Source organism: Thamnophis sirtalis, unplaced genomic scaffold (genome assembly GCF_051295495.1).
Source record: "Thamnophis sirtalis isolate CommonGarterSnake01/CBP01778 unplaced genomic scaffold, rThaSir2_p1.2 scaffold_1, whole genome shotgun sequence".
NCBI lineage: Eukaryota > Metazoa > Chordata > Lepidosauria > Squamata > Natricidae > Thamnophis > Thamnophis sirtalis.
In genome coordinates, this window is record NW_028261381.1 from 137,110,002 (window position 1) to 137,132,531 (window position 22,530).

General features: G+C 41.1%; 1 protein-coding gene across 3 annotated transcripts in view; it reads right to left on the minus strand.

The window, feature by feature from the left end:
* Nucleotides 1-74: 74 nt before the first annotated feature.
* BTBD7 (BTB domain containing 7) overlaps nt 75-22,530 on the minus strand; it is an 87,752-nt gene continuing 65,296 nt past the window's right edge. Inside the window, exons 6-12 of one of the 3 annotated variants that reach the window (XM_087725773.1) lie at nt 22,028-22,188; nt 21,498-21,641; nt 18,862-19,051; nt 10,085-10,263; nt 8,690-9,118; nt 4,629-4,944; nt 75-4,300 (exon numbers count right to left, since the gene is read on the minus strand). In XM_087725773.1, the coding sequence (XP_087581899.1) occupies nt 4,221-4,300; nt 4,629-4,944; nt 8,690-9,118; nt 10,085-10,263; nt 18,862-19,051; nt 21,498-21,641; nt 22,028-22,188 (1,499 nt within the window). In that variant the 3' untranslated portion in view covers nt 75-4,220. Of the gene's footprint in view, nt 4,945-8,689; nt 9,119-10,084; nt 10,264-18,861; nt 19,052-21,497; nt 21,642-22,027; nt 22,189-22,530 lie in introns of all 3 variants that reach the window. The other 2 variants (XR_015698058.1, XM_087725762.1) reach the window with 2 other exon arrangements.

Below are 22,530 nucleotides of genomic sequence, written 5' to 3' on the forward strand. Positions count from 1 at the left end.
AATTAAAAACTCAAAAAGTTTCAAAAACTTAGTTTCATAAAAGCAGAACATTTGTAATGAAAATTATGTTACACTTGTATTTTTTTAGACAAGCCATTTATTTGAAATACCAACTATATGTAGGATAAAGTCGGTGTTAACATGCTTCTCAGCAACAGTAGAAAAATAGAACCAGTGAAAACCTTTTTACAATTATAATGGTACTCAAAAGAGAAATGTATTCTTTTACAATGCATCACACAAGACTAGAATTCAATTCTAGGCGGTACCTAAATAAAAATTCTATTTTTCTTAAAAATAATATGTACAATTGAAGCGTAAACAAATTTTACAAAGTACTGGTTATGCAGGTTGTAGAAAAAACACTTGCATAGGACATGAAGTTGGTTTAAGAAAATTTCTGAGCCTTTAGCATTGAAGGCACTTTATACCAGTAACAGCACAAGAATTTTATCATGGACACTTAACATCTTTCAGAAATACATACAAGTATAGAAACAGATTGGTTTTTAAGCCTTCAGTTTTCCCAACATTCCACAAATATCCATCCACCATATAAACAAACACGCAGTCATTGGAAGTAACTAGAGTAAGAGTGGTATCTTCGGACCTTTTCAAAATAAAACAGAACAGATGGAAATGGTTTATAATATTTCAAGGTAAAAACAAAGGTATTGAAGGAGAAGATATTAGCCCTTTTCCATTCCTTAATAGGCAGAAAAAGACTGAAGACAAGTTCAAATACAAGATACACTAAATGGTTAGCCGGGCAATTTTGCTTTAAGCTTGCAAGGACTACAAGAAGTAGCTTTGTTAGTATTGCAAACAAAAATATTTGTAAACGCATTGGGTGAATGTCAAAATGCCTTTTGTGGCACTTCCCTCTATAGTAGCAGCCCTTTGTCTTCTGAAAAATGCAGCTGATCACACTAGTGAAGCACCATCAGTTCCTTGTGCCTATGAAAGATTTAAAAAATTTCAAAATATTGTACATGCATGGAAATGGATCCCAGCTACAGTTTAAAACTCCTTTTTCCTTTGTAGGATGCAGTCAAATCAGTTTTGGTACTGTTACAACAAGATTTAACAATAATCTGAAGCTATTTTATGTTCGTTCAGTAACGATCTCTGCCACTTAACAAATTTATTAAATTTATTTGCCACCCATCTCAAATACAAATGACAGTGGATTTATTCCAATATTTGATTAAGATTTTTTTAATCACTTAAAACTTTGAAAAATGGTATATAATCACTTATTAAAATAATGTTGAAGAGCTGAGATTGATTGTGCATACTGCATTTTGAAGATAAAAGCTTTAAACACATCTCATAGTAAATTATCTGTTAACCAGAATGTAAAAGCAATTTCAATTATGACAAATTCTTTTATTAATTCATTGTTAGGCAAAATTGGTTTAAAAAAAACACCTTGCATTCCTGATTGACTGGATCACAGATATTTTTAAGAAACGCCTTTTGCAAACACAGGATAAAATCAAGATGACTTTTAAAAAGGGACAGATAGGTAGGATGAAATTCCTTATGCAAAGTCAGTAGAAGAGTTACCTAAAGGTCCACAGATAATTTCACTGAGATGTAATTAAAATACACTAGTAATTAACAAAGCCCAAATGTTGATGGGGATTAATGTTCCATTTATATATGGCCCAGAGGAAAAGGCAATAAGCCAGAATTCTGCAGTCTCTCTAAACTCTTTAGGTCTTCTGCTCAAATGGGAATGTTTAGGCTTAGGTTGTTAAAGAGGTACAACAGCCCTTAGGTCTGCTACAGAATTACCTTCATCTAAAACTTCTGTCAAATGATAGCTTACTTCACTTATGGAGTGTATGTTTTTATGCTTCTCATAAGCTAATCCACAGTAAAAAAAAAAAAAAAGTAAAATGAATTATCTGAATCAATTCAATAGCTACTATTGAGACTGAACATTTGTGCCTTGGGTTTCTCATCCATACATCCTATCACATTTCTCTAGTAAATTGGCTTTGAGTAGAGTTGGAAAAAACCCTACTTGAAATAGAATATTAATTAAGAATATTGTTTTTGGAGTGTACAGTACGCAAATCCAGGAAACTATCAGAAGAACCCTATCCGTGATCTCTACAAGACAAAGCAAATATACATAGAAAGATTGAGTTTCATGTTCGAAAAGAAATATTTTCAGAAATCATAAGTTTTGGTGTGTGAATGTACGCGCGCACGTATGCAAAAGAGGGAGGGAGAGGGTGAGAGACGGAGGGAGGGGGGAGGGAGGGAGAGAGCGCTACTACTGGAGATGATAAAATAATGGGATACTATGTTTATCAGTGCGCAAATTGAAGCAAAGCATCGTTCTTGAAACAAGTTTGACAGAAAACATGTTTAAATTCTGGATCATTAACAAGATGCTCGACAAATGACAATAAGTGATTATTTTATCCTCAGAGTGTTGTCTTATTACCAAATCAACTTTTCACAGAATATTTTTTTTTCAGTTCACAAAGATGTAACACAACGCTTGAAATTAATGTAGTGTAAACTATCCGGACAAGGTATTCATTCTCATTTCTTTTTAACAGTGTTTCCCCTTAAAGGGTCAGGACTGGGAACTAAAAGATTAGTGGGGACTTTAAAAAAGAGCTCAGAAAATAATTAAAAACACTTAAACAAAATGTACATTTCAACAGTCTCAAGTACAGTATTTAAAAATAGATTTAAGGTTAGCTAACAATGTTAAAAAAAGGTTCAATGTTGCTAAGGTTCAAGTGATGGAAGAGCTGTATTTAATAGAATTAACCACCATATCAAGTCAAGCCTTTGCTAGGTATTACCACACAGTGGTACTGATTTTTTTTTTTCCAGTCCATGCAAGAGAAATACGTGGCAAGTACCTGAAACAACTGACTACTGAAATGGCCATTCTTAGTGGCAATAATCTATCCGCCCAGCATCTCTACTTTATGTTCATGAAACCCAAAAGAACCTCCCTTCCAATATTAACCAACTTCAACCAACTCCAAACTATTCAAGAGAGGAATGAAGAAATTAAGTGCTAAACTGTTTATAGCTCATTAAGTTGTAGCCATCTTCAAATATGCTTTCTGACCACAAAAACAAAGTATATATATATAACATTACTAAAACTGCAGCCCTTGATGTCTTCAGGGAGAGAAAAAAGGCAGTAAGCATTCCTCTTGACTTCTCCTCAGAGGGCTGCTCTACCAAATGTAGCATTAACACCCATGTCAAATGCTAAACAATTTTTCTCACCACCTTGTGCTTACCATCTATGTGTTTGTCTAAAATGAAGAACCAGAAAAGCACGGCTACAGAACTGTCACACATGTGAAGCATTCGTCACACTGCAACCAAAGGGCTTAGAAAGTTGTTTCTTCCAAGTTTTCACGCTCCAAAAGGAAAAGAATATTTTCAGAAATCATAAGAGACTTGTACTCCTCTCTCTCAAAGAAAATCCTGGCCACAGACATTGCTGAGCACTTGCTACATCAGCAGCCTGTGACGTGGTAAACAGAGCATACACATCAGACTGGATTCTTGTATTAGTGGTAAAGCAGAAAGGTTGCGAACCTAACCAGAGCAGTTTTGTAAGTGTGCTGTTCTTTGGAATTCCTATTGTCATTAAAAAATAAAGACAGATATTTTCACCATCTTGTAAGAAAATACATCTTAAATATGCAAGTATGCAGCTAATGCACACTGAATACCGGGAAATGATTTCTTTAAAAAAAAAAAAAAAGACACTCAAAATAGTATGAACATACAGTCCTATAAAATATGACAGTAGAAGTTTAACATACCAATATAAAAATTAATAAAATTAATGTACAGGTGCAAAAAGGCTACCTTTTATTTTTCCTTTTTTAAAGGTGCCAGTTAAAATATATATTTTTTCAGAATTTTAGCAAAAATCTGTTGAAAACATAAACCCTGAAGCAGCATACCAAATAAACTGGGAGCATGCTGTTTCTTAATGAAGCCATGTATATACAAAAATAATAATTAAAAAAAAACGATATAGCGGCTGGCATTGGAAAAAACTGGCCTGAGAAAATGTCAGGCCAGGGATTTCAAAGACTGATCTTTCACAAGTCTTAGGCACAGAGAAGAAGTGGAGGTGGATGGTTTTCAGAGGGCAGATTTTTTGTATAGGAAGTCTGGAGACTTTCTTCCTCTACTTACAACCTCTTCTCTTTCCAAATCTACATTTCTCTGGACTTCGCTCTCCAGAGGCTCCGTGTCGACCAATCTCCTGCTAGATGGTTCATCGCGGATTTCTTCCCTGTAGGAAGGCAAGGAAGGTCGACTAGAGGTTAGGCCGTATGTTAAATCCGTTTCCATTTTTGTACGTCCCCTTGCATGAATGGATAGATTCCCAGGGTTCTCCTGGGCAGCCAAAGCCAAGTCCAACCTCTGGGGAGGTTGTTCTAAGACATTGAGGTGTATCGTTTCATTCTTTTGTCTGTGCGAATGCCCTTCTTGAGAAAGTGCATAGTCTCTCCTGGAATCTTCTAGCTTTTTAGGAGAGATGTGATTAGGTAACTGAGTGGTTTTTAAGCCGCTGGGCGATGCTTTATTGTGGCTATATAAATCGGGGCTAAAATAGATACCTTGGGAAGGTGAAGGGGTGTGCCTGGTAAGGGAAGGAGTAGAAGGCCTGCATGCAGCATTCGAGAAATCATAGAAATCGGGATATTCCTGCTGACACTCTCTAGGATCCAGTTTTTGCTCAGCTGAATGTTTCTTCCGTGAACTATGTATGTGCCTTGTCTGAATGCATGAAATGTGCTGAGGTGGTCCTGGTGTAACTTCCAGGACAGGCTCTGTGTCCACTGTAAGCTCTGGCAGCCTCCTGTCCTTCAGAGATATAGTTGACACACCCATTGCAATATCCGGCATCAGTTCATTGAGAACAGGTTGAATACCCTGAAAAAGAGAAAACCAATTACAACTTGTTGTCAGGTTTCCTAAAGATGCCCTAATTGAATCATAATTAATGAGTCAATTTTTAAAAACAAAACCAGTGATTTATTAGGAGTTCCATTAAGCAAGATCTGTTCGCAGTGAATCCTGTGCTTTGCTTGATTTACTTCTGAACTTTATCCCTGTCCCTTCCCTCCCCTCAGTCTGTGACATAGATCACATTCCCCTGTAAGATGCGGTTCCACCACAAAACCACGTTCGACTAAAGCGCGCTCGACGAAACCGTGTAGCTGACGTCATCACAGCGCAACGAAAAAAGCACGCTGTGAACGCTAAAGCTAAAATTAACACCTAAACCTAAACCTAACCCCCCTAAACCTAACCCTAAACCTAACCCTTAACCTAACCCTAAACCTAACCCTTAACCTAACGCTAACCCTAAACCTAACCCTTAACCTAACCCTAACCCTTAACCTAACCCTAAACCTAACCCTTAACCTAACCCTAACCCTAACCCTTACCTTAACTTGAATCGGCTTGCTTTCAAAGCGCTTTTTAAAGCGCCCTTTTTTCTCCGCGGTCGCTGTTGTTGCGCTGCTGATGACGTCAGCAACGCGGTTTAATCGGGTGTGCTTTAGTGGAGCGCGGTTTTGTCGTGCCACGGTAAGATGCACCCCTCCCAAGCCGGATGCAGTAATCTGAGATCTGACTCCAGCCGACAGTATGCGTGGAATGTACTCCCCCTCCCTGCCTCCCATGACAATGCAGGGAGTTGACACTTGTGCTTGTCATCTAGCTGTTCCAGGACAATTCTGCCCTACAAAAGTCTAACATTACACAGCTAAGAATCTGACATTCAACTTGCCCTGTTTTATACATCATATTGCATTTACTCAGGAACGAAAAAGTTGAGGGCTGTTTCAAGACTAAGAAATAATTATTCATAAACTAGGTAGTATTTTATATTGATGCTTCTGCAAGAAATCAAAGGCTCTGATTTGAGCACAAAGAATTCAGGTTTTCTAAGCAAGCAGTTAAAAATTAAAACATGGCTGCCAGCATAATCATATTAATGTAGAAAAGTGAGATAGCCCAAATTCTTACCAAAAATGGACATTTTCATTTACTATATCTGCAATTTGGCAACGTAATTAAAAAGAACTTATGTTACAAAAAGCTGCAGTGCATCCTGGGTAATGTAGTCCTACTTGCAGGCCTGTCAATTTTGTGTGTTTCCTGTAGCAATGCATTTTGGATTGCTTTTTGATAGGAAGCTCCTACTGAATTCATTAATTCAATAGGCAGATTCCAAGAAGTAATAACTATACATAAAATGCTTTAATTATGATTTGTTGAAAATACAGGTAACACTGGTCAGCAACAATTTTATCAGAGATTGGAATAGTTGTTCTAAGCAGGCTTTTTAAAACGTGAAATAAGATTTTTTTTCTAACATTTCACTTTCGCTTGTGACTCGATCTTTATTATTATTCAAGTTTAAATAATGACAGTATGATAGCGTATGTTAACTATAGTTAACAATCATTTGTAACCTAATTATTACAATTATTAGTAGATAGATAGTTATCACTTTGATTGGAAGGCTTTTATTGTTTACAGATTATGCTCTGAAACAGGAACCATGCCATTTTATATATTTATAACAGCATAAGATTAAAATAATTTAATATATTATATATTAACTTTTTAACATACATATATGTGGATGTGTGTATTTCTATGTATTATATTATTATTATGCATTATATAGGTTATATTACAGTGGTAGGTTACGGCTGGTACACCCCGGTATGGGCATACCGGTGCCAGTTGGGAGCATCAGGTACCATTCCGGTATGGTACTCTGGAGGGCCAACCCGCCCGCCGTTCTTACCTGTATTTGACCCAACCGGGCCATTTGCACACGGACATGGAGTGTATGGCACCTACACGATGCTCTGCCGAGCAGCTGAAGCGTTGCAAGTGGTTGGTATGCATGCGCGCGCAGTGCGCGTGATGGACACCTGGCCCCGTCGCAGCATACCGGTTGCGACGGGATCCGGAACCCACCACTGTTATATTATAACATATACCATAGATTGCCTTTTAAACTTTCAATACCCTAAACCTAACTTTTAATTCTGTTTTTAACTGTTCTTATATGTTTTTATATTTTGTGACATGGTAAGCTACCCAGAGTCACTTAATTGAAATGGACAGTATCAATATATGACAAATAAAATATATACATTGAATGGCTACCTTATAAAGTTATTTCATCAACTGTTGGTTAAATAAATAAATAAAGCGTACATTTTCTTCAAGTCTACTACCTTGATAAAAACACAACCAAAATCAGTATCTTATGCATAAACTAGCTTAAAAGCAAAGGTGTAAGAGAAAACTCTTCACAGAAAATTTGGATGCAATCTATAGGAAAGGATTTAATAAGTGAGTAAAAATCCCCAGCTACTATGTTCACTTATACTGGTTAAGCAATAGCAATAGCACTTAGATATACCACTTTATAGTGCTTTAACAGCCCTCTCAAAGTGGTTTACAGAGTCAGCATATTGTCCTCAACAATCTGGGTCCTCATTTTATTGACCTCAGAAGGACGGAAGGCTGAGTCAACTTTGAGCCTGGTGGCATTTGAATTGCTAAATTACAGGCAGCCAGCAGGCAGCAACAGTAGCTTGCAGTACTGCAATCTAACCACAATGTAAGTCACTGTGGCTCCATTTTTTACCTCTTAATGTGTTCCTTTGATGGCGTTTGAAGGAAAATGAATTGGTGAGGAAAAATTAGTTTTCTGCCCATTGTGTTAGCGTCTCCTCCTGCTTCATTTAAACCTTCACTGGACTGCCTCTTCTACATAGCATGCAAATATTTGCTTTATTTTTTTGTACATTAATGCTACCTAGCAATCTTGGCATCTTCACTGGCAAGAGCTTGAGTCAATTGATTAAACCCATCTGCTTTGTCACATAAATCTATCTATCTGGAGGGCTTGTTAGAGTTATTTGTTATCAACTTAGACCTTAGGGAAATTATACAACAGCTTGTATGATTTCTTGTAGAACAGTTCGATGCCACAGTGCTTGATCACAATCAACGTTTCCAAAATGAAGCCTGCTCCACTTTCAACAGCTATAATGGTAAACGTAAAATGCCAAGTCTTATTCACAGCACCCTGCAGTAGTAAATTAATGCTGATATATTTATTTATCCACTTTATATAACCATCCATTTCATTTTTTTTTAATTTAGGGAATTTATATTGCCGCCTATTCAGACATCGCAAGTCAAGGAGGCTTATAGAATATACAATCTCATATAAAAACAATAAAACTAATAAAACATATAATAAATTCATATAATAAATTAATATAATAAAATCACCCCCACCCCGGCGACAGCACCCCACACAAGCCATTTAATGGGCTCCATCCTGCTCTGGGTTCCCAAGGCCCGCTGGCAGAATCAGGTCTTCGGTGCCTTCCGGAAGAGTGTTAGAGTGGGGGCCATTCTAATCTCTGGGGGGATGATGTTCCAGAGAGAGGGGGCCACCACAGAGAAGGCTCTTCTTCTGGGTCCCACCAGGTGTATCTCCCTAGACCAGCAACATTTCCTGCCTCCCCTTATGACTCTGGGCAACTTACAAACAGATTAAAAATATATACAACTTAATAAAACCCCTTAAATTTAAAAAAAGGTATTGTGTGCATTTAAAAAAAGGCACTCTTACCACTTGCTTTTCAGCAGCCACCACAGCTGCTGCAGCTGCAACTGTCTGTCTTCCCAGTCCTGCGGTGTTAGTGCAGTCTGGAGGTGTGCCTTTCACGCTGGAGAAATAATTGGGTAGGACAGGTTTGGGGGCTGTTCTGGCATGGAAGAGCGAATGGTTACAAGGGTAAGAAAAAGAACGGGAGGGGTGCTGGCTCTGGGTTCTTTGCTTCCATCCAACTTTGAACTGACTGTGAACTGGAGTCGCTGGTGGATGGTAAGGAGGAGGGGGAGGAGGGAGTGGAGGATGGAAGGCCACAAAAGAATCCAGGTCTGTAAACACTGTTTCTGCAGTGGGCGTGCTGTTCACACGACATCGGCCTGACTGTCTGAGGGTCAGAAGCGGGCTTTCGTCTCCAAAGTGCTCGTCGGGGAAGAACTTGTGAGGATTCTGCAGCAGAAAGACAGAACAAGAAATGCAACATGTCTATGGAGATTCTCAGTCATCCAGGTCAGGGTTGTCCCAAAGGTGTTTTTTCTGAAGAAGCTTCTTGGATGAAAAGTGAAACGTCTTCAAAGAAAAACCAGAAAGTCCATTTGCCTCTTGAAAAAGCACCTTTGGGACAAGAAATGCAACACTTCTACTAATACAGATAAATGGTCGGTTGTACTTTTTCCTCCATGCCAACAATATGGAAACACAAGAGGTTTGCATTACAATGTCTTTGCCTGGGCAAAACAAACATAACGTGCCAGCACAATGGGATCTATATAAGTATCTAATTACAGAGCCTATGTGGGCAAAATACAGTAACTCTTCCTGTTCCATCTTAAGCAGTGATGGGATTCAAATAATTTAAGGACCGGTTCTCTGCCCTGATGATTTCTTCCAACAACCAGTTCACCAAACTGCTCAGAAAGTTAATGACTGGTTCTCCCGATGTGGTGCGAACCTGCTGAATCCCACCACTGCTCCTAAGCATAAAACTATATAAATTCACATCCTGTAGATCACCATAGGGTGGGGCTCTGTATAGGCTTTAGTCTCGGGATCTTACCATCTTTTTATCAGCATATTTGAATCAAAAGCTTTAGAAAGCTGTGATTTTTATTAAGCCTTCTCATCGTTATGATAAGGAAGATAACTCACATTTAGAATAGAGCAGCATAAAGGAGCAACGGGAATACTTTCCTGTCCATCAGTTAAGAAACAAATTAATTTGACCTATTCTTTTTTTACATTAAATATGTAACTGCAACATGTCCTTTAAGCTTTCCTCCGTCAATGAACGTGCTCACTTCTTCAACACTTTTTACACATGCTGGTTACATCTGACTTTGAATGCATGCAGGTTCTAAAACACTTAAAAAAAGAAGCAGACCAGCCTGCTTGCATGCTGTGTTCATCGCTTCATACCTGCAGCAACTCAGCAGCAGAATCAGAAAGTCCAAACTCCCTCAATACACGGATCTGAATCTCATAACTGACTGTGGCGCCTTCTCCACAGTTCAGAGCATAAGCTCGCTGAACTTGCTCAGTATGGCGGAGCTCCTGCAGCCGTCTGACCATTTCTTTAACAACAGAGAGACGAGGAACTGAGAAAAGAGAAACAGAAAACAATCCGAACTGAAATTAGTCCTGCATCCTTGTAATGAGTTTCAACAGAGCCCAAGTTTAGCAAGATTGATATTTACACTTAAGAAAGAACTTGTCCAAAAGCAATTGATCAGAAAGACAAGTGTCAGCAAGATCAATGCAATAATGACTCGAGCTACAAAGTTGGACAGAGGACAGTACAGATGAATTTCCTTCATTTCCACCTTATTGTGAATCCAGTGAAAACGATACCATTTAGATCAGTTTTCCCACCTGAATTCACTATAAGCAACCGAAGGCAGGATAAGAAGCAATGGATGGAAAATAATCAAGGAGAGAAGCAACCTAGAATCAAGGAGAAATTTCCTGACAGAATAATTAATCAGAAGTTGTGGATGCTCCAATATTGGAAGTTTTTAAGAAGAGATTGGACAACCATTTGTCTGAAGTGGTATAGGGTTTCCTGCCTGAACTCTGTTATTCTGTTATCTTTCCTGGATGCTCTTTATGCAAAATGGATCATCAACACTTCCCATCCTGCCAAGTATTTTCAAATTTGCTCTGTGGGTTGGCAGGCACTCTGCAGCACATGTGGGAATCCTATCTAATGCTATGCAATCTAGCTGCTGGTAAAACTAAGGAAGTCTAACTCCTTTTACAGTATTTCCATACTAATATTTTCCAAAGAGATTCAGTGGCTCAGTGGCTAAGATACTAAGCTTGCAAATCAGAAGGTCAGCAGTTCAGTGGTTTGAATCCCTAGCACGGCGTGAGCTCCCGTTACTTATCCCAGCTTCTGCCAACCTAGCAGTTTGAAAGCATGTAAAAAATGCAAGTAGAAAAATAGGGACCACCTTTGGTGGGAGGGTAACTGTACTCCATGCACCTTTGACATTTAGTCATGCTGGCCACATGTCCACGGAAAAATCTTCGGACAGTCTTCGGCTTTGAATGGAGATGAGCACCGTCCCCTAGAGTCAGGAACGACTAGTACATATGTACAGGGGAACTTTACCTTTTATTTTCCAATAAATATTTCATTCTGAGCATACTCTACCTCTTTCCATTAGCTTAGCCAATATGAATAACAGAATAAAAGATTTGGAAGGGACCCTGGAGGTCTTCTCTTGCTCAGGTAGGAAACTCTCTACCATTTCAGACAAATGGTAGTCCAATATCTTCTTAAAAACATATGGTGTACCCACAACTTCTGTAGGAAAGTCATCCACTGATTAATTATTCTAACTGTCAGAAAAAATTCTCCTTAGTTCAAGGTTGCTTCTCTCCTTGATTACTTTCCATTCATTGCTTCTTGTCCTGTCTTCAGGTGCTTTCGAGAATAGGTTGACTCTCTCCTCTTTGTGGCAACCCCTCATATACTGGAACATGCTACCATGTTATCCCTAGTCCTTCTTTCCATTAAATTAGACCATTAAATATGGTCCCTGTTCCTCTGTTTTGCTCCTTCCAGAAGTACATTCTCTCTTTCAGCAACTGCTATGGTTAACATCAACTTCAACTGTGAAATATTTTCGCTTAATGTACCACTTTCAAAGGCTTGCTGAAATTGACCATTGGCTTACCTGAAGGGTCCTTCTCTGTGCACTGCGGGAGAGTCCAAGCATGGGTTAAATTAGTCTGGCTGCCCAAGGACTGAAGTAATCATTTTCTTTAACCATGCCTCCTGGTCCTTCTTAATGCCAGATTTTTTCCTCATTCTGGCCCGTTAAGGACTATTTTTGTGAGCTAAGTTCTGGAACCAAAAAAGGATGATAATGCGATGAAAAAAACCGGAGTCGATTTGATGGCCCCGAAACCCTGGACCCGAAGACTCTGGGCAGGGTTGGACTCTCCCTCAGTGCCTGAAGGACCAATGGTCATTCTCCTGTGCACTGCTTGGAGAGTCCAAGCATGGGACATACCCAAGTTAATTGTCACTAGAGAGGGAAGAAGGTCTGCCCAGGGATTTGGTCATGGAAACAAAGCCCTGCCGGACTCGCCTGCCGAACGATGCCTCGGCTGAGGCAAACATGTCCAATTTATAGTTTCTGACAAAGGGTGATGGGGACGACCACATTGCCGCTCTGCAGATGTCATCTATTGTTGCCTGGTTGCCCAGGCAGCGGTGGTGCCTGCGCTCCTCATAGAGTGAGCGGTGATATGGCGAGGAACTGCTTTAGCTTGGTGCTCATACGCTGCCGTGATGCATACCATGAGTGAAAGCGGGAGAAGAAGTGATGTAGTTACGTGTTCCCTGGGTGGCAAACAGGTCGATCACGGGGGTGCCAAATCTCTGTGACAACTGGTGGAACAGGGCTGGGTGTAGACGCCATTCTGCATTGTCTATGGATTCTGCATTGTCTATGGTGGACCTTCTCAACCAGTCTGCCTGGGTGTTGACCACCCCTGAGATGTGATCAGCTCGGATGAATTTGATGTGCTTCCGCCATGAGATTCCTGATTCTCGTGCCACCCTGTCAGTTTATGTGTGTCTTGGTGGCCACATTGTCCATCATCAATAGTACATGTTGGCATTGAATGTCCTGCTGGAAGTGACATAGGACAAGTCTCGCTGCCCTCAGTTCTAGCCAGTTGATGTTGCAAGCTGCTTCAGCTGGGGACCACCTGCTCTGTGTCATGTGTTGACCAATGTGGGCACCCCAGCCTATTCAGCTGGCGTCCATTGTGATGATTACTCACATTGGCCCTTTGAAGAGGTGTCCTTTAAGCACGGCCGATGATCACCACCACTGGAGGGACCTCTTCACCTTCAGTGGAACTTGGACCGTCATTGTGGAGTTGCTTCTGTTGGCTCTCTGATGAGGCAGGAGCAATCACTGCAACTCCCATGAGTGGAGTTGTGCTCACGGAACTACCAAGATGCACAAGATCATCTTCCCTAATAACTGCAAGAGGAGCAGCACAGGGATCTGCCTCAACCCCTACACCTTGTGGACTAGGGTACCTAGGCTGTCTATCCTGTTTTGGGAGAGAAACACCTTGCAGATTGAGGTGTCTATTACTGCTCCCAGGTGGAGGAGCCTGGTGGTTGGTGTGAGGTGACTTTTCTCCAGGTTCACAGAGAACCCGTGGTTCTGAAGGGAACTCATGGTGACCTGGAGATCCCACAAGGCTTGTTTCCTGGCGACGACTGAATTAAGATGTCATCCAGGTAACATTGGAGCCTTGTGGGTCTGCGCCTGGGACTGAAAGAATTTTGGTGAAGGTCCTGGGGGCCGACGACAGGCCAAATGAAAGGGCCCTGTACTGATAGTGTCGGCCCACATAGAAGAACCACAGGAACCTTTGCTGCTGTGGCCAAATTGGGATGTGTAGGTATGCTTCTTTTAGGTCTATGGAGGTGAGGAGTTCCCCCGGATGAATCCCTGCTAGGATGGTTTGCAGGGATTGCATTTTGAACCTCCTGTATGTGAGATGGAAGTTGAGGTTCTTCAGGTCCAGGATTGCCCTCCACCCCCCAGAGCTCTTGGGTACCAGGAAAAGAATGGAATAAAATCCCTTCTGCTCCTGATTGGCTGGTACCTGCTCTATGGCACTGATCTCCAGAAAAGGATGGATCACCTGGCACGAGCTCTCTCTTGGTTGGACAAGAGGGGTGGGACAGCAGATGAAATTCCTCGAGGGATGGGAGATGAACTCCAGGGAGAGTTTTTCCCTCTCGATATGTAAGACCCAGGAGTCCTCCATCCGTTCCCATTGGGAGACCAAAAGTTGTAGTCCTCCCACAATCGGAGGTGCTCCCTGAGGGTCACTTGGTTTTGTAGAAAGGCCTGTGAAAGGCTCTGACATGGTTGGTCTGCAGTACTTGTATTGCTGCCTACCCCTATCCCGAAAGGACTTCTTGTCTTGGGACCTGTCAAATGATTGAGTGAATGATCTGTAGAACGTGGAGGAGCTGAATGAGGATTTGTTTGCACGAAAGGACTGCCTCCTAAAGTAGGGAGTGGACTTGCGATCCTGCTTTTTATTCAGGATAGGGAGGACCTTCTGCTTGTCCTTAGATTCAACTAAGATGGGGTCTAAGGCCTCTCCAAACAGTTTGGTCCCTTTGAAGGGAGCGGAGGCAAGCTTCCACTTTGATTTCATATCAGCCTGCCAATGAGAAAGCCAAAAAAGGAGCTTAGATGTTACTTTAGATGCTAGCACCCAGGAAGCAAATTTCGTTAAGCGAGGCGTTGGCCGACTACTGAACTGCTGCTATGATTTTGGTCCTGTCCTGACAGAGATGTGCGTTACCTGCTGGAAGTTTAGACTGTAGTTCATGCAGCCAAATAATGGAAGCCCTATTAAAGAAAGATGTGGAAAAAGAAGACTTAATGGCCCAGGCTGCCGCTTGATGTGTTTTGTGGCAAGTCTTCTCCGCCTTCTTATCTTCCACCTTCAGACCCTCCATTAGGTCTGCTGGCAGAATAGAGTTGGAAGTAAGAGCTGCTATCCAGGGGTCTAGCAAGGGTAAGGCCAAGATGTCCTCTAGATTTGATTCCACAGAATATAGCTTCTTGTCCCACCACTGAGTGTGGGGAGGGAACCAGGCTGGACCCACTGCCGCTGAACACTGTTGATGAAAAGACTGGGAATGGGAACAAGTTCCATGGAGGGGCTTGCATCTTAAACATGCTATCGTTAGGGTTGGAGGCGGTTGAGTCTGAGGAACTCTGGCCTGCTTGGGGTTTAGTACCCAACTGGGTAATGACCTTTACCTTGTGCAAGATAGATTTAAATAGGGTAGACTTGAAGAGCTTGGAGAAGGCAGGTGTATCTGGAGGAAGGTCCGTCCTCCGAAAGCTTCTGCTCCTGCTCCTCTGGGTCCTCCCAGAGACCTCACTGACCACAGAAGATTCCAGAGAAGGATGGCGTACCCTCCGGCTAGTGCCGGACCCTTCCTTCCTGGATCCAGATGGGGTTGATTTATCTGGGACCTGATCCCTCTTCTGGAGCCTCTTGGCTATGCCATGGGAGATGGCATGGGTGATAACCACCTGCATTTAGGCTAACAGTTCAGGCTCCTGGTCTTCTCTGGGCCTATTCCCTCCCTTGGATCTGGAGGAAGAGGGTCCCCCCCCCCCCACATGAGGCTGCGCTCATCTGTTTCCATTGGGTCAGGTTCGGATACAGAGGAAGGCATGGGGGAACTGGGATCCACCAGGGAAATGTCAGGAGACAAACCCTCAGACTCTATCTCCTCCTCAATGACCCACAGGGGGTCCCCAATGGGAGACAGGGGAAGGGATGACTCACCCTGCATGGTGGCCTGCTGGTTGGCCTGCCTGGCCTGGTGCTGGGCCTTCTCAAATGGCTCTTTGAGGGCCCGCTGATGACACTCAGCATCCCTATCCGCAGCCGAGGATGATTGGTAGGGATGACTTCCCTTTCCTGCCCCCTGCCCTTCCTGGCCTTCTTGTCTTTGCCTGTGGCCTTGGCCTGATTAGGGGCCCGGGAGGGATCTGGTCTACCGTTGTAGCAGGTGGAGGGGCCTGGCTGCTCCAGATCTACTGCTTCTGAAGCTTTAGCCATCTCAACTGCACATGAAGTTTCGAAGACTGCAAAGACATCAGTCAGCCGGAGATGATCGCTGTGGGGGCCTCTTTTCTGCAGCCTTCAGTCAGTTGAGAGAAGAAGAGCCCAAGGGTTTGTGAACCAGGGAGGTTGCGCAGTCTGACAGATCACTCACAGAGGGGCGAAAATGGAATCAACCCTCTGTGTATCAGTGTATGACTGCGAGTTGACCAAAGACACCAGTGCTGCCCGACGATGAAGAGTGAGTGGCAGCAACCCTGACGCAGCCCCGAAAAGGGTCAGCTGGCCACTCAGCAGCGATCTGTGAAGGAACGTACAGTGGAACAGGCAAGCTTGAAAAGCGTGCGAAAAAACGAGCTGACAAAATGGCCACTGCTCTGGTGTGGGGGTGGAGGAGAAAATGGCGGCCACGACTTTCAAAAATGGCCAAATATTTCTCCACGGGTTGGCAGCACACAAAAGTCCAGAAAACAACCGCTGACAGCTTCCAGCAGCCGCCGAGAACTCCGCCACTGTTCTGAGAGATAACAAAGCCCCAGGGATCTCTGCCGCTCACCGCAAGTGGCGCGGCAGGTAGAGCACCCCTCATATCTGCTCCTACCTCAATTGACAATTCGAGAGAAGTGAGGACAAAAATAAAATTTGTGGAAAAAAAGAAAAAGCCAAGATAAAAACATAGGGCTAAAATAGAAACAGAAAAAAACTGCTAAACAAAGGAGAGTCCAACTAGTATTAAACTAGTGGCTGGAGCTCATAAAATAGTCCTTAACGGGGCAGAATGAGGAAAAAATCTGGCATTAAGAAGGACCAGGAGGCGTGGTTAAAGAAAATGATTATCTCAGTCGGGTAACCAGACTAATTTAACCCATGCTTGGACTCTCCAAGCAGCGCACATGAGAACATACAAATTTGTTTACTGCCTATAGCATTCATTTAGACTTTCAGGATTTTTTCAATCATTTTCCTAGAAAATGGAAGGTAAGATTTTCCTAGAAAGTAAAAAGAAAAAAAAACTATGTATGTTTATTTCAAATTTTTTATGTTGAAAAACAGAATGAAGAATAGAAAACAACCCAATCCAAGAGCACTGTATTGGTCAGAAAAAATACACATCAGACAACAAAATTCCACACTTCGGAGTAGTTTTTCAATATTGTGTTTAGATTTAATATTTTGTCAAATTTCTAAGCACAAGATGTTGTGCATAGTGGAGCATCTGTTTTATATGCTATTAGAATCTCACTCCAAATGAATTAGTGGGCAATTTCCAGCCTTTAAAAATCCCACATTATGAAAACCAAAGTATAAAAGCTAGATATGACTATTCCTAAATACTTGGTTGGTCGTTGAGCGTAAATAAAAATTTCTATTTCTAAGTAATGTACAGGAAGAAAAAGTTTTCCAGCTAAAAATGAGATCATCAATAGCATCATTTGATTTTGTCCCTTAAATACATTGTAAGGTAATTTTTAACAGGGTTTTGTTGCAGCTTCCAAATATGGCTCTTATTTAATTTCTAGAAATTTCCTCTTTGATTGCATATTTTTGGGGTCATTTTGGATCGGGAAATAAATGAAAATGGCCATGTAAAACAAACAAGCTTTCTAATTTTTTTTTTTAAAGGATCCAACGACCACCACCCCTCCCAAAAAAGGTAAAGAAAAACCTTCCGAAATATCCCAGCTTCATTCATCTTCATCAGTGGTTCCCAAACTTGGCAACTTTAAGACAGAGCTGGCTGGAGAATTCTAGGAGTTGAAGTCCACAAGTCTTAAAGTTGCCAAGTTTGGGAACCACTGATTTTCATGAATCAATGTTGACCACTGTGGCCTTTTCTCCCCCAAAGCTTTCAAAGTCACCTGAACACCAATTTATTTGTCCTTACAAGTGCAATCATCCAGATTACACAGCTTGGCTCAGTGTCTTCAATGATGCCGGTCACTGATCAAGGCTGATCATCACCAGTTGATAAGCATAAAATCCTGTACCAAATATTAAACTATCCAGTGACTGGAATTAATTTCAAGGGTTGACCCTTTGTGTTCAACAACAATTTTCTTGATGATAACACCAAAATAACTGTAGCACCTATGCAGCTCAGCTTTTATGTTACATACAACTCCCAAGGATTTTTCTGCACGAGGTAGAATATGGGTTATAAAAAAGCAAGTTTTCTAGCCAAATCTGGGCATGCCGTTTTCTTCTTTCTTACCACTGATGGATTGCTGTGACTGGCAAAGCAAGGAACAGGACCAGATACCTCTGTACTTCCAACAAAATACTGGCAGCTGACAAAAAAACTAATTCTTGAGCGCTGGTACCAGACTTGTCCGCCTGAAATTCACTTTTGGCAGTTCATTTAAGCTTAGTTCTTGGATTAGCTTCAATGAAGGTCGGCATTTGGAGGGCTGTTTTATAAAAGTCTTCCTCTTATGCATAAACTTTAAATGAAGAATGCCCAGAAGAATTTCTGGCATCACAAGAACCTTTGAACACTGTCCACTATTCATGCCTGTTCTGATACACATTCTGTATTCCAAACTTGAAGCGACCATGCCTTCATCTTGTTTACATCAACAGTCTCTGTGGTACTTAATACAAATATATTATGCCAAACATAAAAATCCACCACATTCTTTTTTGATTATGAAGAAATGTGTGTATTTTTAAAGTTAGTCTTACGTTAATCAAAAATACCAAACTAATATGAATGTATGTATTATGCAAGCACACATCATAGATGAACTAATGCATTTTATTTCTGTCTAACTTACAGAAATGGGAAAAAGGGAGAATTTTTTTTTTCTATTGACATACTCACAGTGGAATCTGTCAATATTCCACCTGTGCAGTACAAAATTTCCACTTTTTTTTTGCTTTTCTTTGAAGTGAAGAGATCTAGAAATTCCCTATTAAAAATTACCAGGGTATTATGACCCTATATTAATTATCATACACTCGTCCTCCTGTTTTTATTTTTTCATGAAACCCTGGTATTTCGGTGTTAAAGAATTTCACAACCAAGAACGATGTATTTATGAATTGGCTTAGAAACATACCTGGAATTTCATTGGCTACAACTGAAGGAGGACTGGACTGATTACTGGACATTTGCTGGTGATTTATCATATGACAGCACTGTGGAACAGCATTGTTTACCATGTAGAGGGTATCTGGCACATTGGACATTCTAACCATCCGTAAACGGACAAGGTCCGTCTGCTCCACCATCATCTCATCCAGAAGTGACTGAAAGAACAAAGGTAAAAGAAATGTACTGAAATAAAAAAAGTAGTAAATACAGGTAGTCCTTAACTAACGACCACAACTGAGGCCAGAATTTCTGTTGCTAAGTGAATTTTGGCCCATTTTACAACCTTTCTTGCCACAGCTGTTAAAAGTGAATCACTGCAGTTAATAAGACAAGTAACCCGGTTGTTAAGTGAATCTGGCTTCCTCATTGACTTTGGTTGTCAGAAGGTCACAAAAGTGGATCATATGACCCCGGGACACTGCAACCGTCATAAATATGAGCCAGTTGCCAAGTGTCTGAATTTTAATTACATAACCATGTAAGTGTGAAAAATGGTCATAAGTCACTTTTTCAGTGCTGTTGTAGCTTTGAACGGTCACTACATGAACTGTTGTACATCAAGGACTATCTGTACTAGATATAGCATTCTTTTTTTTTTAAAGGACCATATAATGGTAGATAAAATAGATAATAGAATCTTACATTTTCAAGAAATAAACTTTTCTTTCCTTTAAAGATAATTGTATACATTTAAATTAAATATGGGCAGCTTCTACTCTTATGACTCACTAATTCTTTTTTTTTTCATGTAAATCATTCAGATGGCTCTTAATGGGCTCACTAATATTCAAAGAAGCTACTTTGCTAATATGGGTCTTCATTCATCAATCTTACAAACACAAGGTCACCTGCATATCATCTGAAATGTTGCTGATAACCAAAAATACCAAAGGATTTCATCATACAAAAAACAAGGGTGAAAAAAATATATTCTTCATACAAAATTTGCATTACAGCGCAATCTGTCTTGTATAAGTACTAACAAACAGAAAACAAAATCAAATTTCACACTGTATGACATTCTGGGAAAACTGAATCGCATCGAAAATCTGGATTTTTTTCTCCTCACACCTCTGGTGGGCGGGAAGCAGTGGTGAAGTTCAAATTTTTTTACTACCAGTTCTGTAGGCATGTTTTGGTGGGCGTGGTGTGTCTTGGTGGGTGTGGCAGGGGAAGGATACTGAAAAATCTCCATTCCCACCCCACTCTGGGGCCAATCAGAGGTGGCATTTGCTGGTTCTCCAAACTACTCAAACTTTCCGCTACCAGTTCTCCAGAACCTGTCAGAACCTGTTGGATTTCACCCCTGGCGGGAAAGCTTTCTTCTTGAAATGGGTCCATAGAGGAAGACTTCCACAGAGAGGGATAAAGTGTGCAGTTGTTCCCTGCTTTCTTCTGCCATCCTTTCTCTTGTAAAGGAAAACACATGGTCCCTTCCTCCAGACACAGAAGGAGGCCGACAGTCATGGCTCAGTTCTATTTAGGAAGAGGATGCCTTCCTCCATCTAGACAAGCTGGAAGGTTTCTGCAAATGTGTACATGTGTATGGGGTGAATAGGAAGGTACATGCTCAGAGAAAACTCAGAGAGATGAGAAGAGATCAAATCAATCTTTCAAATGCGTTCAGCAGGGTAATTGCATGGAAGAAAAGATCTGAAATCCTGTTCTTTTGGAGACACCAAAGGAGATGGAAGCTTGTCTACCTTCTAATTCAGAGGTGTCAAACTCAAGGCCCGCTGGGTGCTTAAATCTGACCCATGTGGCCAGCCTGGAAACAGCAAAGGACGGGCCTGCAGTGCCTCTGCTAGTGAAAATGGAGCTTGAGGGGGGCATATGTGCCCCCCCGCACCGCATTTTCAGTTTGGGTGGCTTCCTAAATCCCTCTGCCAGTGAAAACGGAGCTCGGCAGGGTGGCTCCCCCAAGCTCCATTTTTGCTGGCAGAGGGCTATCAAAACAAACTAAAAACAAAAGGAGAAATGTTTCCTCTTTTGCATTTGAGCATGCAAGAAGGGACAGAAAAAGAGAAAGGAAAAGAGGAAAGAAAAAGAAGATGGGAAGAGAGCAAGGAAGGTAAACTAAGGAAAGAGGGGAAGGAAGAAGAAAGGAAAAAAGAGGAGGGAAGGAAAAAGAAGAGAAGGAAAGAAGGAAGGAGATTATAATGAATGAGGGAGGGTCTCAGGGAATTATGCCTTAATACTCGGCCACCAAAGGTGCCCCCAATGCAGGTCCCTTGTCACCACCATCCCAGCCACACACACACACAGCCCTCCAAGGTCAAACACAACCCTGATGCACCCTCAATGAAATCGAGTTTGACACCCCTGCTCTAATTTATCACATAGTCATATACTGCAAAGAATCCTTAGTGAATCCAGGGTGAGAACATGGAAAAAAGGAAGGCTTAGCATTCGGAAATACTGATGTCTGCCTGCAGATGCCTGTTACAGGTTTCAAAGTCATCTTAAGCACTTTTGCACTTCAAACTCATAATACTTTTTAAATATAATTCTGAATATAGAACAGATGACCCGCTTACATGGCAGGCTGGATAACTGAAAGCTATTTATGAGATGGTCGGCAGCATTAATACTTCATTTTACCTTAGCCTCCTCCACATACGGTGAGAACAGCCTCGGCCTCACATAAATTCCAGCATTTTTTTGTCGCAGCCACACATTTGACTTTCCACCTTCTGCTGTTGGCAGCATGTCTGAAGGAGGTGTACTAATGAGACCTCTTTTCATCTTTAAAAGAAAACATCACATCAGAAAGGTAACAATTATTTTTAAGTATAAAACAGCAAACCAATTTACAACCTGATGAGAGTCACCAGTAAGGAATAACTGAACTGTACTCAAACCAAATTGAAAACAAACAATTGACTGAAGAATCGGAGCAAGTACCCCCAAACTTTCCAAAAGCACAATAAATTTTACATAATGATGACCTAAGTCAGGGGCAAGAAATCTGTTCTTTGGTGGTGTTTTGGTGATCAGTTGGATATTACCAAAGAAACAAGCCCCTGAACCTGATTGGACTCTTCCTGGCCCATTTTTTTCTGTACTTTTCTCATGGACAGCAGCATAAAAAGCTGAAGCAGGATTCAAAGGAAACTTTAAAATATACTTACCGAATCTGTCAGTACTTCACTGTTCATAGGCAGGATGTGCTCAATGCGGACGAACGGTAAGAGAGGGGAAAGGATTTCTTTTAATTCCTCGATATCAAGATCTCGTCTCTTTACACCACGCTTGTTCACACTATGAGCTGTGCCACTCAGTAAATTGGGTTCTGACAAATTAAATAAATTGTTTTACTCATGTGTTCTAATTTTTTTTAAAAAAATTGATTAAAGACATATTTATTCTACAGTTTTATTATTTCTTACTTATGAACATTACTTATATAAAAACCAGGTCTCGGACCAGCTTACCATAACATTAATCCAAATAAAAGAAATGCTAAAAAAAATTTTTAAAACATTTTTTTAAAAATGTCTCTAATTCTTCTATTTGGGTTAATTTTTATTGTAAGCTGATTTGAGACCTATTGTCATATAAGTAACTGTTGTGACTCAGCAGTTTTGCTGAGAGTTCTTTCGGGAGCAAGAGTCATTAGGCAGCTGGGAGTGGT